Source organism: Zerene cesonia, chromosome 24 (assembly GCF_012273895.1).
Source record: "Zerene cesonia ecotype Mississippi chromosome 24, Zerene_cesonia_1.1, whole genome shotgun sequence".
Taxonomy (NCBI): Eukaryota; Metazoa; Arthropoda; class Insecta; order Lepidoptera; family Pieridae; genus Zerene; species Zerene cesonia.
The window spans coordinates 3,158,038-3,179,000 of record NC_052125.1 but is presented as its reverse complement, the minus strand read 5'-3'; the positions used below and the strand labels follow the sequence as shown (position 1 = coordinate 3,179,000).

The 20,963-nt window shown below is 34.4% G+C and overlaps 3 protein-coding genes across 3 annotated transcripts in view; 2 read left to right on the top strand and 1 right to left on the bottom strand.

The window, feature by feature from the left end:
* The first annotated feature begins 4,775 nt into the window (after positions 1-4,775).
* Positions 4,776-5,804, top strand: LOC119836365. The gene is made up of 2 exons (XM_038361670.1): positions 4,776-5,581; positions 5,783-5,804. The coding sequence occupies exons 1-2, from the start codon at positions 4,776-4,778 to the stop codon at positions 5,802-5,804; spliced, it is 828 nt and encodes a 275-aa protein (XP_038217598.1).
* Positions 5,788-10,357, bottom strand: LOC119836364. The gene is made up of 8 exons (XM_038361669.1): positions 10,347-10,357; positions 9,444-9,552; positions 8,802-8,862; positions 8,489-8,607; positions 7,552-7,688; positions 6,506-7,000; positions 6,049-6,126; positions 5,788-5,856 (listed from the first exon to the last, which is right to left on the bottom strand). The coding sequence occupies exons 1-8, from the start codon at positions 10,355-10,357 to the stop codon at positions 5,814-5,816; spliced, it is 1,053 nt and encodes a 350-aa protein (XP_038217597.1). The 3' UTR covers positions 5,788-5,813.
* A 2,812-nt stretch (positions 10,358-13,169) lies between these two features.
* Positions 13,170-20,963, top strand: part of LOC119836390 (PTB domain-containing adapter protein ced-6) — a 56,228-nt gene continuing 48,434 nt past the window's right edge. Inside the window, exon 1 of the mRNA XM_038361696.1 lies at positions 13,170-13,414. The gene's annotated coding sequence lies outside the window, so the exon portion shown is untranslated. The remainder of the gene's footprint in view (positions 13,415-20,963) is intronic.

The following is a 20,963-nucleotide window of genomic DNA, read 5'->3' as shown; positions in this document are numbered from 1 at the left end:
ATGAAGTTTTTTTGGATGATGGTACGCACGGTGGTGTAGTGCAAGGTGTGAGTTTGAACGGTAAAGGTTTGCATGGCGGTGGCCTGGAAGAAGCGCGCGCACAGGTGTTACATGGAGGAGAATGAACACAATGTGGTGATTTACATGATGAATGTACACAAGTTGGTGATGTGCGTGGGGAATCTTTTTGTTGCGATTGAACACGGTGAGAAGAGCGTTTTGGAGTTGTTTGTGTCGGAGGTGTTTCTGGTGGTGACTGACAAGGAGGGGGGGAGAGAACAATTGATAGAGTCCGACATTGTGGAGGTTGGCACACAGACGATTTCCTGCACGTCTCGCATCCAGACGTGTTTACCTTGATGCAAGACTGCTGCTTACAATCCATTGTTTCGCAGTCAGGTATCGACACGTGTTTTTTTGACGATTTTTTAGTTTTACTTAAATATTTACAGCTATCACTCATGTCAGGCTGTGCACATCCATCCTCGCAGCTTGGTATAGAGCAAGGCTGGGTACACGTATTCCAATTAGATCTATTCCCACACGCGTACATCCTTCGTTTCCTAAAAACTTCAAGAGAATCTTTAGGTGATACACGTATAGCTTCTGTCGTTACACAAGACTTATTGAAAATCTTGTCAAGTAAACTAGATTTTTCCTTTTTCGATTTATCCTGTTTTTTCCCCTCCTCGAAAGGATAACAGTGACTACAGGATGAAGTATTGCACGATGACACTATATTTGATGTTTGGAAATCTTCGAAAATGTTTGGACAGGATTTGGATACGTCTCCTTGATTATTCAATGTGGTTCTTGAAGCGTATTCGGAGGAGCACCTTAAGTTTGTGTCGCTAACGCACCACGAAAATAGATCAATACCTAAAGGAATCCAATGACGATAATAATCTTGGAGATAACTCTCAGCCAGCTCGCATTTCTTCTGAGGTAGCAATTTAGGTACTGATTCGGAATCCGTCACGTCATCTTGCATTTTCAATCTGAAATTAAATATATTAATTGCACCTTTAAGAATTTTAAAATTGACTTCCTAAAAGCCAAAAATTAAATCCAAAAATTACTCACATTGGTTTCTTTATATCTCGTATATCTCTTTGGGTTATAATCCCAACTCCAATAACATCGCAAAGCTTAGGGATATATACTTGACTCCCTTGGATAGTTACGTCCCTACACAAAGGTGGCGTCTTAATTAAGGTTTCAATGATTGTGGATTTTACATTCATATCTTTTACACTAAGTGTAACTTGTGCGCCGTTATGAACGTGATCACCCATATCGAAATTGTCTTTATTCCGCTGACTATAATTCGTGTTCGAATTTGGTGATTCGTAGTCTGTGATTTTATAAACTTCCTCATCGCTAGATCGGACATTGTTTAGCGTCAGAGATTCGGTGAAGTAACCCTTTGGTATATCAATTAGAATGTACTCGGAACTTTTATTTTTCCCTGTTTTTATAAAGTTCTTTGAATGTAAGACTAATTCGAGCTTGTTTCCTCGCTGAGATCTGTCAATACACCATTTTCTATCAGAATAGCTCAATTTGATGTTTCGGCTCTTATCCTTTCTAACGTCAGTCTTTATAAGATCTACTTTTGGATATTGCGGATAGATAGTTGTAGGAATCATCCACGCTTGTATGTTTTTCTGCATAAATTTTGCCCCATGTTTATGTCGTGAGTAATAGTTTGATGATTCCCCTGTTGTTACGTCACTCTTTGATCGAATTACAAGTCCAGTATTTTTGTAAACACAGTCTAAAAGTTCAAATATTGTACTACTACTGGTTGCGTACATATTGTTGTTCCATCTAATTTGAACGCTTCTCCTTGAATCAACTTTACTCGTGAGGAAAGTACGTAGCCACGATTTTTTCAAAATATTGTCGTAATCTTCAAAGTTATGATCGATTTTGGAATCTGGTTGTATTATTTCAGTTGGATATTCTTTGGCGCCTATTTTAATTGTTAGCCCGTCTTCAACTTCGCAGCGGCCAGCTGTTACGCCTTTTTTAGTTTTAAAAACTTGTTTCGCCTTATCTTTACTACGTTTTCTGAAGAAGAAAAATTTCTTTCCACCTTTTTTCTCTTCAACAACTTTAGCTGGCGTCCCTTTTTCAATTTTCTTTTCAGGTTTCCTTGAAGCATAGACTGATGTTTTTGGACTCGGTTTCTTGTACGTATCATCCTCAAAATTAAATCTTTTTCCCCACAGCTTGAACATACCTTTTACGCCTTGACAGTCGCTATCTACTACATCTGTAGACCAGTTTGAGCTAATATCTTGCTTCTTTCCGGGGGATCTCTTTTTCGAGACAACAGGACTGTTGACATATTTGTAAGGATTAGTAAATGAAGTGTATGGACTGTATATTTTTGTGTTAGAATATGACTTTGGTTCCAAAGATGGTGGGTCGGAAGCTATAGAAACGTCTTTTCGACTATGAACACTTCTTTGACTGGAATTCTTTTCAGTAACGATATCCTTCTTTGAATCTTCTTTTTTAGTCAACCCTCTTCTTAGTGCTTCGAAACGTCGTCGCAAAATGGAAGCACTTTTTAAATCTGACACTGGCTTATCTATACTTTGCTGGGTGGATGAGTTTTCTTCTTTGGTTGCAAACATTTTTCTGTATTCTCTTTCTAGTTTATTTTCCATTGGATCTATTGAAGCTCTGATCTGTTTGTCGATACTAGGGTTTTCTAAATTGTGAACATGTTGAACTAGAGAATCCGAGGAAAAGTCTTTTTCCATCTTTTCTGTGCAAGTTTCGACTGTTTTTAATTTTGTTTGCTGTACTGGTTTCGGCTTAACTTCATTTCTATCTTCTAGCATATTTATTTTGGAATTTTCTTTTTCCACTTTAATTGTTTGATTAATTGCACTGTCACGTTTTAGGCTGTATTCAATTTGTGCTACAATATTTTTATTAACCTTATAAGTATCAGTACTTTTCACTAGTTGTTTTGATGCAATAATCAAATCTATTGGGCTTGTTGCACAAGATATCGTTTGGACAATTGGTGATAATTTTTTGCTAATAACAGATGCCGTAATTGTTTCTATAATACCTCCAACACATTTAGATGACGTTCTTTTTTGATCATAATAACTGGTATCGTTGCGTCTTTTCTTTTCTGAAATAATCAACTTTTAATTGAAACGTATATATAGCTGAAAGTAAATTAATTTCGCTTACGAACATCATTTGGTTGAAAGCGCTAAATTTAGAGGAATTACTGTAATTCATCGAATTGAAAAATGCTGTGAATTAATGTAAAATGAAATGTTCATTTATTTATGAAGACTATATGGAATGTTAAATCATGCAACAGCTAGGAGCAGTGCTGTAGTGTATGCAGCAAAAGCGGGAATAGATATTCCTGATACGGATGAAACGCGGATTAAAACTAGTATGTTTATATGAGAATTAACTCACGTTCGAATAATAATGATTTATCGGAATTTCCAACACCTCTATCGTCTGTTTCCGGCAAATAAATTCGTCTTGTTCTACGTTTAGGTAAAGTCTTGATACTACCTACGCCAATTTCAGTAAAACTTTTCCAAGCAGGGTACCTCTCTTGAGTTCTATAGATCTGACGAGGTGACATATAGTATCTAAGGCTTCGGTGGTTAGTCTTTTTGCAAGTGCATATGACGTTGTCCCTTTTACTGTTGTACTGACATGAGAAATCTTTGTATACCTCATAGTCTTCATTGAAATCTCGCTCTCCCCTTACAATCCTGCTAGAATATAGCTCGTAATTCCGATTGTAAGCTTTCAAATCCCTCTTTGTAACATAAACACCTTTACTATTTTTCATTTCTTCTTATTTATCATAATTTTTCTATTTGTGCGCATTTTTTTGTGCTTTCTACGAAATAAGCGACATATTTATTTTAACTAGAATTTTTCTGTTTTCTTTGATTGCTCTCAAAATTGACGTGATTTCCTTCTTTATTTTCAGCTTTAATTGTTGTTTAATTATTTGTCTATGTGTGATTTTCCTTTAGTGTGTTCGGTAAATTTATTTTTACTTTCTACAACTAATATTGTTAAACTTTTATTTAATTTATTGAAGAATAATATTTGTACAAGTTTACTTTTACGATTTACATAATATACTACACAAGACTTATTCATTGGCTTTTTGTCAATGTCATTTATAAGTACACCTACTTCATTATTATTTACATTTTTATTAATTATTCTTGTGCATTTTTTATATTGTATTTAATAGAGTAGTTTCTTATCAGCAGTAACACCATATTTTACGAAATATTTATATGGTAAGTTAAAATGTGACCATCAAATGTATTATTTACCCTAGTAAATAATGTCTACTACTGGACATAATAGATATGTTAGAATGAGTACACCTATTATATAATTGTGTTTCCTATAAATCTGCACTAAAATTATAGAGATCGAATAAATCATTTTGTCTTTGTTTTATTAATAACAAATCGCATTAATGATAGACTCAAAGACTATTGAACCGGTGTTCCAATTTCATTTACATTATAGTCGACATCATATATTTTATTCGTATTCCGGGCCAACCTGGCGAGTCAGGGCGAGTGGCTTGTAATTATGAGAAAGTGTTACTAAACATCAAAATTTTTATTCAACTCTATTTTCCAGGACTTACATTCTTTATGATATCAAGGGATTATTATCGAAGAATTAATATAGATATAACATATTACACGCACACAAAGAAAGATAATAAAAAGATGAATCATGAAAACATGACTACGCATCAAAAGCCTGATATATCTGCTCAAAACAGATTCATATGTTCCATTTGCTTGAATAAAAGACCTGCAAATGTATTTAGAAACGATGAAGTCAACAAACGTGTCGCAAAATCCTGTCCTATTTGTCAATGTGGAGTTATCCCAATGCACACTGATCTATCAGATACTGCAAAAGCAGATAGTCGCGATAAATTTAAAACAAAGCATGTACAAACATCACAGTCAGATATTCCACATAGCATTACTTTACTTAATGAAGTTTTAAACGCGTTCCAAACTAAAAAGAGTTTAGATGCCAAAGCTAAAATCCCCATAACCAAAGATGCAAGTGTTAATACGAACGCAGTCAAACTTATTAGAAAGACAAATTTATCGATCAGCGAAACATTTCATTATACAATTGAAGGTAGTAATAAATATAACGGTGAAAAGTTCACAATCTTAAATTTTGAACCACAAGTCGAAAAGAAGATATCGTTATCCAAACATAAATCGTCGTCTATCCCGCAAATGAAATTGGAAGAACTGAAACACTCTTTGAAAGAAAAAACTAAATCCAAAGACGCAATTGAAGAAGTCAATCGAATGTTCGCCACTGTCCGTAAATTAGATGACCGAAATGATTCTAATAGACCGTTAATTCGTAGTGGTCCCCGTATATTACCAGTTGTTAAAACTGAAAACTATGAAGAGGCGGATGCAAAAATGCGCCAAGATTACGAGATGTCGAGTGGTGATTCGGGATTAAAAATCAACACAAAACACAATCGAATCGACCGATGTTGCAGATCGGAAAGGTGCGCTGAATGCATGTACATGTGTTACCATTACCAACATTTTAAATCCAGTATTTGCGAACATTGTCAGAGATTACACAAACTTGGCGAGATGCGAGCAGAAAGAAGTTGATAGTTTTTTTTTATATTAAATGTTTCTATTTTACATTAAAACACGATAATAATTATATTTCTTTATTAAAATACCGTTTATCGTTATAGTTTACCGTTATACAAGTACTAAGAACATTTCTCAAAAGTAAAAACTATCTGAAGATAATTTCAGTCTATCGCTCCTGGAAATAAAAAAAAAATGCGTTATCAAGAATACGCCACAAAAAAATTCAGGGACAATTGGATGAATTTCAAATAAGAGTCTCACATAATTTATTAAAACCATAAATTTTTTTATACAATGTTCTAATTTTCGCACATATTTAATATGGAAAATGGAATGTAAATATGGACCATCCTCCTAGATTACTCACCTGGTTTCAGGGTGCTTACTTCGGTTCCTCTCCAGTTTTTCGCTGTGAGCCCTCTCCCAATCCCTAGGTGACTCTCGACTGAAATGTTAACAGAAATTTATTTGTTAACATAATTTACCCCTTTACCCAAGATTAAGTGTAATGTCAGAAACTAAACGCTAACATAATCGTCCCTGCATATGCATATAAAATAGAATTCTTATATTGATAAAATTGTGTCCTTACGTTGTGCATTATAAAATACCCATCTACCCCAACTCCACCCGTGGTATATAAAGCCTATAGCACTCAGTGAAGATGCGACTTTAATAGTAAAAGAATTTTTAAAAACGGTCCGATGTGAAAAAAATTACAAACACATGTACAAAAACACAAATTTTTCATGCCCTTAATAATTTTCACCAATGTCGTTACAAAACAGATTCTTAGACTAAAATAATATTCCAACCCTACTCACTCCCCCAAACCGAGTTCAAAAAACGGTTCGTTATTCGTACGATCCATATTCTTCTTTTGCACAAATTCCTTCGTCAACACCCGCTTGAGAGTGTTGGAGGAGTCCACGAACTTACACATACACTCATTCAGAGTCTGCATCTTAACGTAAAACGCGTCTTTGTCAGTGTTCTCTAGCGGCACTTCGAACAGTTTCTCTATTTCGCGAGATATCACTTTGCAATTGTCAGTCAGGTCTGGTATGTCCGCATACTTAAGGTCGGTATTAACTGCGGCATGCTTCAAGATTTTTATCTTTGGAGTTACAGTTTCTATGATGAATTCTCCGTTTTCTATTATATCGTCCGGCGGTCTGTAATACGGTTGTCGGATGCCGTACATCTGAGCCGGTTTCTCGTCGGAAAGTCCGTCTTTCGTTTTCGCCATTACTAGTTTTAAAAGATTCTCTAGGCCGATTTTGTGGTCATTTAGAAGGTGACGATCGAGGACTGTTATTCTGAAATTAAATGTATGTATTTAGATAATTTCTGCTACGAATCAAACCAAGAACAACTATAAGAAATCTGTTACATTATTAAAAAGGTAATCAAAGATTTTATGAAAGGTATGTTCAAGGTAGGTACAAGCCAAATTTTTAACTAACTTGAGCTAACTCCATTCTTTTTGTGACCATTACTTTTATCGTACTAATGATATAAACGTGAAAGTTTGCAAGAATGATAGTTTGTTTCTCCTTCACGTAAAAGCAGCTGATCGGATCTGTGTGAAATTTGGTACATAGATGAAACAAAGTCGCTTTCCGCAATCTGTTTGTCTATATAGACAAACAGATTGCGATTTTAAAGATCTAAGCATATGCTTAGATCTTTAAAATTACGCAACAGATTTTGATGGGGTTTTTTTAATAGGAGTGATTCGAAAGGAAGGTATTTATGTATAATAACATAGATGAAAAAGTGGGGAAATGGGTTTTACTCCGAATTTAACTCGTGCAAAGCCGCCGGCAAAAGCTAGTGTAGTACATATATGAAAATATTGCAAACAAACCGATCCGCATCAAAGGAACATAAGTGGCAAGAGAATATCTCCTTGCGAGACTCGTTGATCCCATCAGATACGCCACTGCAACAGGACGGGAGGCCTTGCATCGCTTTAGACGTGCATTCGCTTTGGGCTGATAGATCCTTTACGAAAATATTTATTGCATCTAAATATATATAAAGCAAAGGTGACTGACTGATAGTGATCTAACAACGCATAACCCAAACCACTGGACGGATCGGGCTGAAATTTGGCATGTAGATAGATTTTATGACTTAGGCATCCGCTAAGAAAAGATTTGATAAATTCTGCCCCCAAGGGGATAAAATATCCGATGAAAGATTGTACCATGAAAATTTATTAAGACCCTGCGAGCAAAGCTGCGGGCAACAGCTAGTAGCATATAAAAATTAACAATTTACATTTTTTAAGGTTTCTTATTGCTGCAATCTGTCGCCATAATGCTATGCTTTGGCCAATAAGCATCATGTTGAACGAATGAGTATTGGAATGCTTGGTATACAACCTAGGTCCCCTTATTGAGCACTAGCTTCGCTCGTGGTACATACATAGCCTATGGCACTCAATGATGTTGCAGCTTGCTTGATTGTTGCAGCTAATGGTGAAACAATTTTTGAAGTAGGTTTAGTGGATTTTGAGTTACAACGTTACAAACATACAAAGTAACGAAACTTTTCTCTTTATATTATTAATGAAGATAAACAATACAAAATGAATAGCAATAAAAATTTCAGAAAATTCAACGCGCTCAAAACTCGTGTCGAAATCTAAGACTTTATATTTTTTTGAGTCACAAAGCTATGAATTTTCTCACCGTGTAGAGAAGACGACCCATATGTTTTCAGTGATATATAGTTAAGGTTAAATATCAAAAGCTTTTCAGCATTCAACGTTACAGGCAAAATCACGAAGCGGTTCTTACAAAGTTGACAACGTTAAGGTTATTGCCTTCCTCTGGATGCGGGAAAAGCGTCTTGCTTCGACAGATGCGTGCGCGCAGTTTCTCGAACAATCGCGTCGCTGACGATGTCCTTCCTAGTGCTAAACATAGATGTCGTTGTAAACAATATATTTTTTTTTAACAAGAAATATAGTATAAAATATAATATTTTAGTATAAAAAAACGAGTCAAATCCATCACTAATATGCTTAACGCGCAAACTGTTTCACCAATTTATTATTAATAGTAGGTACTACTTGTATTATGGTGATATATTTTGGAATATGACACTTACATTTATTGCCTATATCCTTACTATTGTAGACTCTCTCCAATGGAATTGTATTTGATTTAACCTGATAATGAAAAAAGTACCTTCATTAGAATGTCAGAGACCACATTAACTCTAATAGATTGATATGTGAATTTTTTTGGTAAGGTTTATGCCTATGAACATAGGACATCAATAGAAATAATAATACAAAACAGATCAACATCAAAAATAAATATTAATATCGTAGAACTAAGAAGTTTATTGGTGGTGAAAAAGCAGTTAAATATTTTATTAATTGGAAATTATGCTATCATAGAAAAATGCGAAAAAACAATTAACTCCCGTGTAATAATATTCCGGCTGAATAAAGTGAAGTCCCGTGTCCCCTAGTGGGGTATGGGGCAGATGATGAACATCTGTTTCACTGATCGATTTTCTTTACGGACAAGTAGGTGATCAGCCTTCTGTGTCCTACCAGAGCGAGACATTTTTCTTCTGTACGTCCCCACCGGGAAATGAACCCAGGACCCCTCGGTTCTACGCTCACGCGTTAATCACTGTACCAAGGAGACGGTCATTCCGGCTGAATACATGCATATAATATCCTCCTTCTATCAAACCAAAATTTAGAGTTTCTAACGATTGCTAAAATCAAATTCTTACTTCAGTCCCTTTTATGGTCTTGAAATCCCAGTCGTGCGCTTCGTGGTGCAACTGGTGATGCATAGATAGTGCACTTTCGAATTGCGCCTTGAAACTGCACTGCGAACAACTGAAATATGTTCTTTATTATTTTTATCATAGGACCGTTAGAGTCTAGAAATTAAAAACTTTTTAACGCGATTTATTCATTATATTATTAAACCGACGTTTCGAACACTTTACAGCGAGCGTGGTCACGACGAGACTAGTTTTTAATTTCTAAAAGTTGCCTTTATGTTATTCCCGTTGTCCAGCTGTCTACGTACCAAACTTCTTTACAATCGGTTCAGTAGTTTTTGCATGAAAGAGTACAAACACACATCCTTAAACACTTTCGGATTTGTAATATTAGTGGTCACGGGGAGACTGAACGATCGACACCACGCTCGCTGTAAAGTGTTCGAAACGTCGGGTTAATAATATAATGTATAATAAATCGCGTTTAAAATCCGTTAAAAAGTTTTTAATTTCCAAATGTATAGTACTCGCGTAAAATCAAACACAAGAAAATATTACCGTTAGAGTCATTGAACAAATTATACTTTAAACAAATTATAATTCTGATATATATATACTACGTTTAGAAAACAACGAATACAGAAATGGGAACCGTTTAGTTTATTTGTGACGCGGATCTAATTTATGGCAAGCATAGTTCTTGTATTTGATTTAACGCGAATATTATACATTTAGAAATGAAAGATTTTTAATGGCAAACATTTTGCGTGAGAATTTTGCTCCAGCCAAGACTTTTTTAGTTTATTTGAACCGAACCATTTGGTGGTATTAAAAATCTTACAGGTCTTATCTGTAATAATCTAGCTACATATAGCAAAATAGTATGAATATTTATTGAATAATTACCAATAAGCCATGATAAATATCGCCTATAAAACAAATAAATTATCCAAAACTGAATACCAAACTGTAGAACGTATTGACATTCGGCTGACACTAACAGCATAGATAATATAGAATTTAAAAAAAGTTTGTTTAAAAAGAGGTTCTCTACTTGCGCTCATTGAATAATTAAGCTCAGGATATTGTTTATGAAATTTTTAATCTTGTTGATAAAGTTGACTCAGAGCTCACTTTACCAGTTTAATAAATCAATATTTGAGTTTAATACAAAGTAAAATATATTTAGTATGTTAATTAGTTACGTCGTTTTGCTGAATTTTGCGTCTCTATCATTTTGAATGACCTTTATGTTTTATTTATTTTGCATGCGTTATAAACAAGGCAAATTATTGAATCACTTTACAAAACAAAACACTTTACTACTCGGTTCTCATGCAATAAAAAAGCCAACACATCAATGCCATACATTATATTATATACTTATACTATCCTAGTAATATTATAAATGCGAAAGTTTGTAAGGATGCTGCTCTTTCACGCAAAAACTTCTGAACAGATTGCACTGAAATTTGGTACGTAGACAGCTGAACAACTTGAATAACATATAGGCAACTTTTTATCCCGATATTCTTACGGGATATTGACTTACGCGGGTGGAGCCGCGGGGCGCAGCTAGTCATATATAAACACGGACCTAAAACGGCACCTTGGAGCACACCAAACGTTTATTTACGCATAGTGAATAAGGAACTCAATCACTCGTAGCGTTCGTGTATAGTATCGTAGTCTATTTTAGATTCAATTACGAGATATGCATTTTGATCAAAAACACAGATCGTGTGTAACTGGATGAGGTAAATTAGTTATTATTAATAGGCGTGTCTAAGTTATAGTCAATGAAAAACAGACTTTGCATGGGTAAAATAATTTTTATACAATTTTATTCTTTACTAAGATTATAGTTTGAAAGTTGCTCTGCCTGTCTTTCTCTTCTTTCCACCTAAACTTTGGATAAAATTTGGGACAACACAGTTTTATACTCGATAAAGGAAACTACTTCTTATCCCGGAAATTCCACGGGAATTAGAAATGGCCGGGTAAAACCCCGACACTGTATGCATTTTCCAAACACTACGTGGGCAAAGTCACGGATAGAAAGCCAAGGTTCATATAAATTTTGTCAAATGCGCTTTTTATTACAGTCGATTATAATAGTTGTTATAATCCTATTCTGTTATTTGTTTAAATTTTTGGGACTTCATCATAATATTTGTATGTACCTATAAAGATTTTGTGTTGTTTCACTGATCGATTTTTTTAACGTTGAAATTAGTGGAAAGCCTAGCTTTAACCCGTGGCGTCACTGGTTTGGTACCCGGATAAAAAGCAGCCGGTGTGCTCATCCAGATTATGATCTATTTCTGTAACAAATTTCATACGGATACGATTACCTGTTTTCGCGTGAAAGAGTGACAAACATCCATACATCCATCTATCCAGCTATACATACAAACTTCCGCGTTTATAATATTAGTAGGATTATTATGAGTTCGCACCCATGAACTACACAACCTTCAAGCACTAACTACTACACCAAAAAGGTCATCTAAGCTTGTTTCAGTAATATTTACATACATACTTTTATAACCATCTTCAAAAAAGAAGAACGAAGCACAAAAAAAACAGTTTTTTGTTTGTAACTTCATAATATTTTACCGGATGGATAGATTTTCATGACACTTTTTTTATTTGAAATCTGGGGTCTTTCTAGTGGTCCTATTTAAGTTTGGTCTAGCTCTGACATTTTGGAAGCGGTTTAGGTTTTTGTTAAAAATAATGATTTATTTAGTCCGTGTAGTAAACATTGCAAATAGATTTACAGTCATAGGGGTTAACGGTTAACGCCCGTATGTGGGATAATGAACTAAAAACTGTTCCCATATAATGATACTACATCTACGTGCATACAAGCTGCGGCCGTGGCGTTCTTCTATGTAAAAATTTCGTTATTTATGTCATAGCGGGCAACCGAGTTGGTGGTTCGCCTGATTGGAAGCTATTACCATCGCCCATAAACATTGAGGTAGGGCCGCCGCAAAATACGATGCCTACTTTCATGGAAGGGATAAGGAGTGGATTGATGATGGAATTGATAGTGGGATGGAAAGGGAGGATATGAGCCTCCATCTCCCCCACTTTAGGCACGAAACACAGTAAGTAGCATGCTCATGCTACTATTTCACGCCGATCTGTGGTTGTGTGGTACCTTCCTTGGCGCTGGTCCAATTCGTGTCGAAGCGAAGTTTCATCTTAATCGGCTGTTTAACCATTTTATTCTGTTTGTTTGCCAGTTTGTTCGCGCTTATCCTAGAAACGGCTGATTGAAATCTCCAATTATTAAAATGCACTGTTCAATGATATAGATATATATAATGACATTGAATAGGTATTCATTAACATCTATCGCATTTGAATATATAATCGATATAAACGTCATCTTTTTATGGCTAGTCATAATTAGAAGAGAACAATTTACGATCAAAATACATGTCATTAACGTTATCAGCAACATAATGAACATGGCAAAACAATTGCTTTTTTACCATCATACAATCATGCCTTTTTATTTTCTACTGTATAGCTAAGCCGATAAACTAATGTTTATCATGATCAAGCATAATTACAATACCATGACACGTTTCGATATAGAAATTAGTACCCTATGTGTCTTGCTATTAAGTTCATTATAGGGTTATGATGGGAAAAGGTTGGCCTAACCGCTTGAACCACCACATTCTCATTTCTGTCTGAATCATAATAGGTATAACCAGTTGAACGCGGGGGCCCGTCGTGTGCGCACGTGACGAACGTTCTATTCCAAATTTGAATTTGTAAAAAGAACAAATCAAAAACGAATCACAATTCCGCAAACTTTTGTTTTATGAATGGAAGTGTTTTATGTTCTTTAACGGTTATGCAAAGCGATTGTTCCGTTTGCAGGTGCGCCTTTGTTTAGTGTAAAAAGAGGTTTTAAGTTAAGTGTTTTCGTTGAGTGAAATCTAGTAAACCAGGTGAGTTTTTTGTTGTTGTAATATCCGCTTTCTCTAAGGGTTTATTAGTTTGTTTTATAAACTGTCTTGATTTATAACAAACACGAGTTTTCACCACTTTCGTAATAGATTAATTGGAGCCGTGTTATGTTACCGTTGGTGTGTGCAAACTGTTCATCCAGTGATTAACCGGTTGTGTTAAGTTCCGGTGAACTTTCATTTAAATTAAATTTGGAACGTATTTTTATTTTAGGTTTATATGTGCTTACCTAATGGATGAGAGCGTGCATCCTGTTAATGAATTTTATGATCATATTTATTTTGACCTAATTGAAATTAAGCAAAGCTTTGTTGTACACTACAAATGATTCCACGTTTGATTTATATAGCACGTTTTACTCGTGACCTCTATAAGAACCAAGTCATATATATACGTTAGTTAATTGTATGATTAAAGACAAAAAATTAAATTTGTTAGTTAATAACTTTGTACTCTTTTTGCGAAAATTATTTGTATGAATTGTGATCACTGGACGACCACAAGTGTTGTAAATATTCAGACAATTCTAATGCTAATGAAATAATTTGAGCGAATGTTTCCAAAAAAGGTGGACTGCAGGTTTGGCCTAAGCCTTTTAAAATATATACAGAATACTAGCTGCACCCGGCAAACGCTGTTCTGATTACTCTGATCATTTAGAGGTATAAAAAATAGATGTTAACCGATTCTCAAACATACCCGATATGCAGACAAAATTTCATAAGAATCGGTCAAGCCGTTTCGGAGGAGTATTGCAACGAAAACTGTGACACGAGAATTTTATATATTAGATAGTTAATTTTTACAATAGCCTCAGTTTATGGCTTTGTTTGAATTAAATAAAGCCTATATAATTTTAGATATATACAGCCTATCTGGGTGACAAATTTATTTCCGAAAAGTCCCAATTCTTCTGACACGAAATAATAAAATACATCCATCCATAAACTTTCGCGTTTATAATAGCAGAACGAAGTAGGTAAGCAGACTTAGTCATTGTCATTACAGCTAAAAAGACAACTTAAAAACCACGAAACCCAATTGACACAAATTGCTTTTTGACTGTATTTATTTATGATCCGTGGTGCTTTTAAAAGACATGTTTTATGTTTTTATCATTATTCTAAGCTTCTAGAAAGTAAATAAATGCTGACAATTCATTATTATGTTATACTGTCATTCTGAATACAACAATCTTACATAAATTTGTATAAAACAGATGTTCCGGATAGCTGTATGATGTATGGCTGCCCAATAACCCTCACCCTACAAGTTCTAAGAAATATCCGTGTTACTTACTTTCCTAACGAGTTTGTAAATTATCTCTGCTTCATTGAACGGTGATTCAGTTATCTTGTGGGAAGATTTTAAACACGCCACTAAGTATCCATTGGTATCCAAGATTGTTACATGACTAGCTGGAACCTGCGGTTTCACTCGCTTGGTACTTGAATAAAATGTAGCCTATATGTAAATCCAGTCTATAATCTATGTCTATATTAAATTTCATATAAATCCCAACAGAGGTTTGTACATGAAGAGTAATAATGGTCATTAGATATTTTTTAAATTAACCCTTTTTGAACCGTTGAGCTTGAACCAATTTTCACCTCTTATTTCTGTGTTTGTTGTTCAAATTTGTTGACTTCAATTAAACTACCATCTCGATAGATGGAAGCTAGCTAAAGTCAAATGATTTGTTTCATTAGATCGTGACCTTTCCTTCCCAGACTAAATCTAACACACTCTTACACCTCTGGGTATATAATTACCATACCGAGGCGCCAAAAGGTATACAAAGAGATCATTTACAAAGAAACATTACTCCAAATTTTATGAAAGTACTAGAGTAGGCGCAGTTATGGTAACAGAGACCTAGTTATAATAGATTCTCAGATATTTCGCAACGCTTTAGCGTGTTAGTGCAAAACCTCGTTGAAACCACAACTCCATTGTTTATCTCTTGTACCTTATAATAGAATATCTTTGCGCAAATTATTATTATGCAAGTGCCTACTTTGTAGTCAACTTGTACGCACAATCCTTCTAATATTATAAATCCTGCTAATATCATAAATGTGAATAATCCTTCCTACTAATCTTACTAATATTATAAATGCGAAAGTTTGTAAGGATGTGTGTGTGTTTGTTGCTCTTTGACGCAAAAACTACTGAACCGATTGCAATGAAATTTGGTACGTGGACAGCTGGACAACTGGAATAAAATATAGGCAACTTTTTATCCCGATATTCCTACGGGATATGGACTTACCCGAGTGAAACCGCGGGCGCAGCTAATCTTATATATATAAAATTCTCGTGTCACAGTTTTCGTTGCCATACTCCTCCGAAACGGCTTGACCGATTTTGATGAAATTTTTTGTGCTTATCCGGTATCTATGAGAATCGGCCAACATCTATTTTTCATACCCCTAAATGATAAGAGTAAGGCAGCTAGTCTATATATAAATATACGTTACGACGCTTGACGATATACGACGTATAATATAAAAAGCGATGACAGAAAATCATTTGTAATACAATACTTTGACATCTATTACGGCGTACTATGTCAATGTCATTGTAGAAAATGAAATGTCATCTAAATTGTCTTTGTTTTAGTCTATTCTTTGATGTATAATTGCTTATTTAAACACCCCTTATAGATTTCTAGAGCAATCGATTAGCACCTTGATACAAATGTGGCTTCACAGTTAATTAAAAACAAAACATATGATATCTTGTAAGGGTGCTAACATTCCCGCAAGTCTGCATCCTGTTGGGATACGGGGATAAAAACTTGCCTATATTATATTCCAGTTGTCCAGCTATCTACGTACCAAATTTCATTGCAATCGGTTCAGTAGATTTGCGTGAAAAAGTAAATAACACACACACACATCCTTACAAACTTTCGCATTTATAATGTTAGTAGGATTTCACGTCACATGAGTGATATCCTACCACGCATAATTATATAAACAGATACTCAAATGGTATTATTTAATACAGTCATGTATACATGTATACAGTCATACATATCTTATACCTTTAAACGAGCAATTCTTGTATATATATATATATATATATAGATATATATATACATATATATATATATATATATATATATATATATATATATATATATATATATATATATAATTGGAATCTCGGAATCGGCTCCAACGATTTCATGAAATTTAGTATATTGGGGGTTTCGGGGGCGATAAATCGATCTAGCTAGGAATTTTTTTTAGAAAATGTCATATTCGTGTTTTATTCGTGTTTTTTTTTCTTGACATCTATTGGTGAATAATAATACTATTTTGCTTCGTAGATAGCTGGACAACTGAAATAACACATAGGCACTTTTTATACCGATATTCCTACGGGATACGGACTTACGCGGTTGCAACCGCGGGTCACAGCTAGTGTATTTATATTCGAAATAGCCAAGCAGTGAGTCAAGTTTGTGGTTGAGACAAAAGAAATTTAAATGCACGTACTTTGAAAGTCAAATTTTATTTATGTACGACGTTGTTTATGCTTAAATTCATGTTTCAAGTCATTTACCTTGTTCGTACTCCGCTTGATTCCATTATATATATAAACTAGCTATCCGCCCGCGGCTATGCCCGCGTAGTCGCAGGAAACTTAGACCCGGGCATTTTCTCGCATGTTCCCGTTCCCGTGGGATTTCCGGGATAAAAAATCCTATGTCCGTCTCCTGGGTCCAAGCTACCTCTGCACAAATTTACAGCCAAATTGGTTGATCCGTTCTTCAGTTATAAATAGTGTAACTAACACCACTTTCTTTTATATATATAGATTGTATCAACAAAAATCATTCTTACTCAAAAAATAAGATATTTATTTATACGAAAAAATTGTATACATAAATTTATTTTTAAACAAGACTAAAGACACCTCTTGTGCTTCAAATTCGACCACTTAACTTCTCATTTTTCACTGTAACTTTTAATCCCAAAATTCAATATTATCGCCATTGGTATATTTCAAAATAATATTAGACTGACTGCGCCCCGCGGTTTCACCCGCGTAAGTCTGCATCCCGTAGGAATATCGGGATGAAAAGTTGCCTATAAGTTATTCGAGATGTCTAGCTATCTACGTAGCAAAGTTCATTGCAATCGGTTTAGTAGATCTTACGTGACAGAACAACAAACACACACACATCCTAACAAACTTTCGCATTTATAATATTAAGTAGGATTAATATATGTACATATATAATGTGCTTATTATCTATAACTATATAGTTATCTTAGCTATGCATTTATATTCTAACAAATAGGTACCTTTATCTTATACTTTGTTTCCGTCAAGTACACATTCTTGCTTAGGTCACTGTAGACCTATTTATGATATGATGTCATTGTGTTAGGGTTGGCACTGGTGCAAAAAAAAAAAATTTATGTATGGTTTTCATCGCGTGAAGGACGACTGGAAATGCACCACTTTCCAAAAGGTTTTTATCCAAAAGGGGTCCCTATTATTAAGATTCTGCTGTCCGTCTGTATGTCTGTCTGTCTGTCCAGCCGTTTCTCGATATCCATTCGTTTGTCCGTTCGAAAACCGACGCTTCCTGCGGCCCCTGTAGAGTATATCAATCAGGAATCATCGTGAAAGTTAATCCAATAAAAAGAAACAGATCTAAACGGAGTTGGCCAATAGAATTTTGGTTTTTAAAACATCTACATTAACATGATATGTAAGAATATATTAAATACTAGCTGCGCCCCGCAGGACACCCGCGTAAGTTTGCATCCCGTAGGAATATCGTGATAAAAAGTTGCCTATATGTTATTCCAGTTGTCCAGCTGTCTATATACCAAATTTCATTGCAATCTGTTCAGTAGTTTTTGCGTGAAAGAGTAACATACACACACACATCCTTACAAACTTTCGCATTTATAATATTAGTAGGAAGTAGGATAGTAGGATATATTAGTAACTTTAAAGATTTGTTGACACCCCTAGATCCTCCACTGCCTACGCTGCTTGAACTTAGTTAAATCAAAACTAATATTTATGTAGTTAGTTGGCGACATCCACATGTTTTCTTAGGTAGTTCACTCTTCTAAGCCTTAAATTATACATTATCTTAACTCCTGTTAACTTAATGATATATATTGTGCATGTGTTAGTATAATAAGTATGTGTAAATAATATATTAATCCTCACATTATTGAATTTATATAAAATTCATTACAATGCGAGTAATTTCCATGCTTATTCTTTTAAATTAGTTTTAAATACCAAAAATTATATTTGATAAAAATAAAATTCGTTCACAAACTTACCTAATATATGTATTTATATTAAAATATTTGAAGTACTCTCTCGTACAAAATATTTATTATTTTCGTTCGTATCGCAGTACATATATCAAACGTCAACTTAAACAATTATACCGTAGCATAATGAACACACATTATCTAGTTTTATTATTGACAAAAGATTGTTTTACTAATAAACACCAATACTTACGTACAATACAGATTAGGGGATAGAAACTCGTAAACTCATAGACAACATTCTTTTTTATCTGTTCCAAGTATTGTTCTAGAACAAAATTCAAATTTCAATCAAATTTTTGCAATCGCTAATTCATCTCAATCCGTGGCTTGCGGATCCGGAATGAGAGGCCTTTAAGCGGAACTGTGCTATATACATCTGTCTCTGTCATCACCATACAAAAACTTGTCTCTCTTTCACACTTAGGTACCGTTATAGCTTAGGTTACCGTATTTGGTCTGTAGTGACATAGTTTAAGCAATTTCCTTCATTTGAGTGTTCTTGGAGCAATCTATACTCATCTATACTAGCTACAAACGTGACTTCGCTTGAAATTAGCCGTTCAAGTTATAAAATATAATCGTTATACTTAATATGCGCTATTTATGTTAAAAGCTTATTCAAAATCTGTTGGACAGTTTTTTGTTTGATTAAATAATTACCATAACACTTAGAAATTTATGTGTGCTTATAGTATACATACTAATATGAATGTTTGTTAAAGGGAAGGTTTGTTTTAGAATTTTTTTTGAAAATACTAAACTGTTAAGAAGTAAAATAGGATTTCAATTTGCTTTCACGAACCGTGTATTGTAAATAAATATATAAAAACGTAAATAAAAGAATTTAAAAAAAAAACTTTCATCGAATCGAAGCTGTCCTTAATCAAAATCTCTTCTGCATACATCACACATGAAATATATTGTGATATATATGAAGCCAGAGAGTTTGTTCGATGTTTGTTTGAACTTGCTAACATCAGAAATTACTTTACGAATTTAAAAAAAAATGTTTTCTCTTGGATATGTACGTGAATTCTTATTGCTATATATGTACCACGGGCGAAGCCCAGGGGACGGATAGTTAATCATGTAGGCACATATATATATATATATAAATTTTAATAAGGTTTATCTTTAAATCAGCCAATTACATGTTAATGAAAGATAAAGGAAGTAATAGTTTGCACAGGATCCTGTGGCCTGGTTCTAAGATTGCATAACTCTTCAACATGTTTGAGTTTATCACATATGGCCGAGCAAGCCGGTTTCACATCTTGCTGGTCATGTTCCTGATAGATTACTTTTTGACTTAACCTTATCTGCTGCTAGCTGCGCCCCGCAGTTTCACCCGCATAAATCCGTATCCCGTAGGAATATCGGGATCAAAAGTTGGTCGGTTCATTGGTTTTTGTGTGGAAGAGCAACAAACACACATACATCCTTACAAACTTTCGCATTTATAATATTAATAGTAGGTTTAGTAGGATTCTTACCTTACCTACTGATAATATAAATGCACACCCTTGTTTGTTACATTATATGCAGAACAGCTGATCGGATATATATGAAACTTTTAAAAATCTAAAATATAAAATCGCCAAGTCTTATAATAAAGATAACAAACAAATGAGCAGACTCACTTTTACAATATTAACAAGGACTAGCTGCGGCCCGCGGTTTCACCCGCGTAAGTCCGTATCCTGTAGGCATAGCGGGATAAAAAGTGGCCAATATGTTATTCCAGTTGTCCAGCTGTCTTCGTACCAAATTTTATTGCAATCGGTTCAGTAGTTTTTGCATGAAAGATTAACAAACATCCATACATATAAACTTTAGCGATCATAATATTAGTAGAATAAGTGCATAGGCTATTAGATTTCCCCGCGGTAGTCGTGAGCTCCAGTCTCTATTATATAAATACATTTAATTGTAATGAAAGTTGAAATCAAAATGGCGGAGCGAAATTAACTTTCTTTACCAAAACATCGCTTCTATAATCTATGCAAGGGCAAAGGCAAGTATTATTAATGTCATAGTGTTCGTGTTTGAAGCATTGTCTATGCCTTTTAAATATGAATTACGATACTTTTTAATGTATAATGAATACATTGGATTTGCTCCGTTAGTAAATAAACAATGTTAATAAATAAAAAATATATTGGGTCCTTGACCTCCAGAATAAAAAATTTATTAATATATTATGGTTATT